This window comes from Phaethon lepturus, unplaced genomic scaffold (assembly GCF_000687285.1).
Source record: "Phaethon lepturus isolate BGI_N335 unplaced genomic scaffold, ASM68728v1 scaffold38373, whole genome shotgun sequence".
NCBI classification, from domain to species: domain Eukaryota; kingdom Metazoa; phylum Chordata; class Aves; order Phaethontiformes; family Phaethontidae; genus Phaethon; species Phaethon lepturus.
This window is the reverse complement of record NW_010529018.1, coordinates 1-2,187: the sequence shown is the minus strand read 5'-3', so window position 1 is coordinate 2,187 and position 2,187 is coordinate 1. Positions and strand designations below refer to the sequence as shown.

Sequence of the window (2,187 nt, the reverse complement as noted above, 5' to 3'; positions counted from 1 at the left end):
TAAGACAGGTTGCAGGGCCCCAGTACAGCTTCCCCTGGGGTGTAGTGGGGTGTCCCTTGGGGTGGGCGTTGGTAACCTGCTGGGCAGGTGCTGGGCAGCGGGGCGGCCCGGGAGAGACATCCCCAAACATGCCGGGGTGCCAGCGAGCATCATGCGCCGCATCGCCCCGGGCTGCCAGGCTCAGGGCTGGAAGGGGTCTCGCCCTTTCAGATCTGTGCCAACCTGGACACCGAGGAAGTCACATCGGTGCAGGAGGAGCTGCAGCACCTGCAGAGCCACGTCCCCCAGCCCAGGAAGCAGTACGACCTGTGCCAGGAGAGAGCGCAGGAGCCACAGGGCTGCTCGCTGGGTGAAAGACGAGACCCCCCAAGCCCTGCTGAGCTGGGGGCTGTGACCCTCCATCTGCTGAGCTCTGGCCATTGTGGGGAATCACTTGACCCAGAGCTTTGGAGCAGGGAGATCCCACAACCATCGGGGTCCTGCTGTGCAAACAGCCCCTAACCTTGGGCCAGGCGCTCCAGGCCGCACCTCCGAGGCTGTCCGGAGCAATGTCCCCTATTCCTCGCGTCCTGAGCCCCTCTCTGCTCCAGGACCCCTTTGGCGAGCAGCTGAAGAAGGTGATGGAGCAGATCCAGCAGTACATGGAGATGCCTGGCCTGCCGCAGGACTTCGGCACGCAGTTCTACGAACAGCGCATCGTGGAGCTGGAGAACAGAGGTGAGGAGGTGGCAGTGTGTGTGCGGCGGGGCAGAGCCGACAGGCGCGGGGCCAGGCTGTGACCGCGGCATGCCCTGTCCCTCACCAGCGGCAGAGACATTTCGTCGCATGACGCGGGTGTGCGCGCTGCACCTACGCAAGTACAATGATGCTTTGCTGATCAACGACACGGTGCGGATGATCGACGCCTTCCAGTGCCTCCAGCAGTTCTACACCACCGAGAGGGACGTGAGGGACCCCACCGAACAGTTCCTCACCACCGTGTTTGAGGGTAATGGAGGGGCCTGGAGGGGAGTTGGTGCTGGCTGCATTTGGCGGGGGGGGCCCTGACACCCCTCTTGCCTGCACAGAGAACAGGACAAGCCTGCAGGTGCTTGCCAGGGACCAGCGCTACGAGAACCCCAGGCTGGTCAAGCTGGAGGAGATCCTGCGGGAACACTTCCAGCCCCTGGGCACTTCTCGTGGCATCATCTTCACCAAGACGCGGCAGAGCGCCCACAGCCTGCTCAGCTGGCTGCAGGACACGGCCGCGCTCTGCCGGCAGCACATCAGGGCTGCTGTCCTCACTGGCGCCGGCTACAGCAACCAAACCAGGCACATGACGCAGGTGAGCGGAGGGTGGGAAGGAGCTGGACCTACCCCTCTCCGCACACATTGTGGGTGCTGCGGGTGCTGCCCGGGGCTCGGAGCCCTACGCAGCTGCTGAAGCATCAGCCGCCTCTACCCCCAGAATGAGCAGCAGGACGTGATCAAGCGGTTCCGCGAGGGAGCCCTCAACCTGCTCTTCTCCACCAGCGTGGCCGAGGAGGGCCTGGATATCCCCGAGTGCAACATTGTGGTCCGCTATGGGCTGATGACCAACGAGATCGCCATGATGCAGGTAGCTGCCCGGGCTCCCTCCGGCTCCTCGGCCCAGCCCCATGGTGGGGACAGCCTGCCAGGACACCCCAAAGCCAAGGGGGTGGGACATGGGGGCACTCACATCCCATGCCCGCTGGCAGCTCCCTGGAGATGAGCCCAGCCCCTGGCAGAGCATCTCCTTGGTGAAGCACAGCAGGGTGCGGAGGGTGGATCCATCCTCGTGGGGTGGCATGGGGAGGCAGAGGGGGTTGGCCGTGTCCCTCCTCTGCTGAACACAGCGTTTGGCCCTTCCGCTGCAGGCCCGGGGCCGTGCCCGTGCCGAGAACAGCGTCTACTCCGTCCTCGCCAAAGCCAACAGCAGAGAGGTCTCCCGCGAGTTGCTCAACGAGGACCTCGTGGAGCTCATGGAGAGGGCGATCAGAGCAGTGCAGGCCATGCCCGAGCGGGAGTACCGCCTCAAGGTGAGCGCTGGGCGCTGCCCTGAGCACCAGGAGGGCCGGGCAGCTCCTGCCCACGTCTGCTGCTTGGCCGCAGCCCTCTGCGCCCTGGGGCGGCGCCAGCTCCTGGGAGGGGTAGCATCAGGTGCACGGGGCGGTGCGTGCCCACCCC

The 2,187-nt window shown here is 65.5% G+C and overlaps 1 protein-coding gene across 1 annotated transcript in view; it reads left to right on the top strand.

Annotated features, from left to right (window-relative positions):
- DHX58 (DEXH (Asp-Glu-X-His) box polypeptide 58) overlaps positions 1–2,039 on the top strand; it is a gene marked incomplete at both ends in the record, with an annotated part of 2,342 nt that extends 303 nt beyond the window's left edge. Inside the window, 6 exons of the mRNA XM_010283827.1 lie at positions 211–323; positions 575–717; positions 806–988; positions 1,068–1,324; positions 1,448–1,597; positions 1,878–2,039. Of these exons, the coding sequence (XP_010282129.1) occupies positions 211–323; positions 575–717; positions 806–988; positions 1,068–1,324; positions 1,448–1,597; positions 1,878–2,039 (1,008 nt within the window). The remainder of the gene's footprint in view (positions 1–210; positions 324–574; positions 718–805; positions 989–1,067; positions 1,325–1,447; positions 1,598–1,877) is intronic.
- Positions 2,040–2,187: the final 148 nt, after the last annotated feature.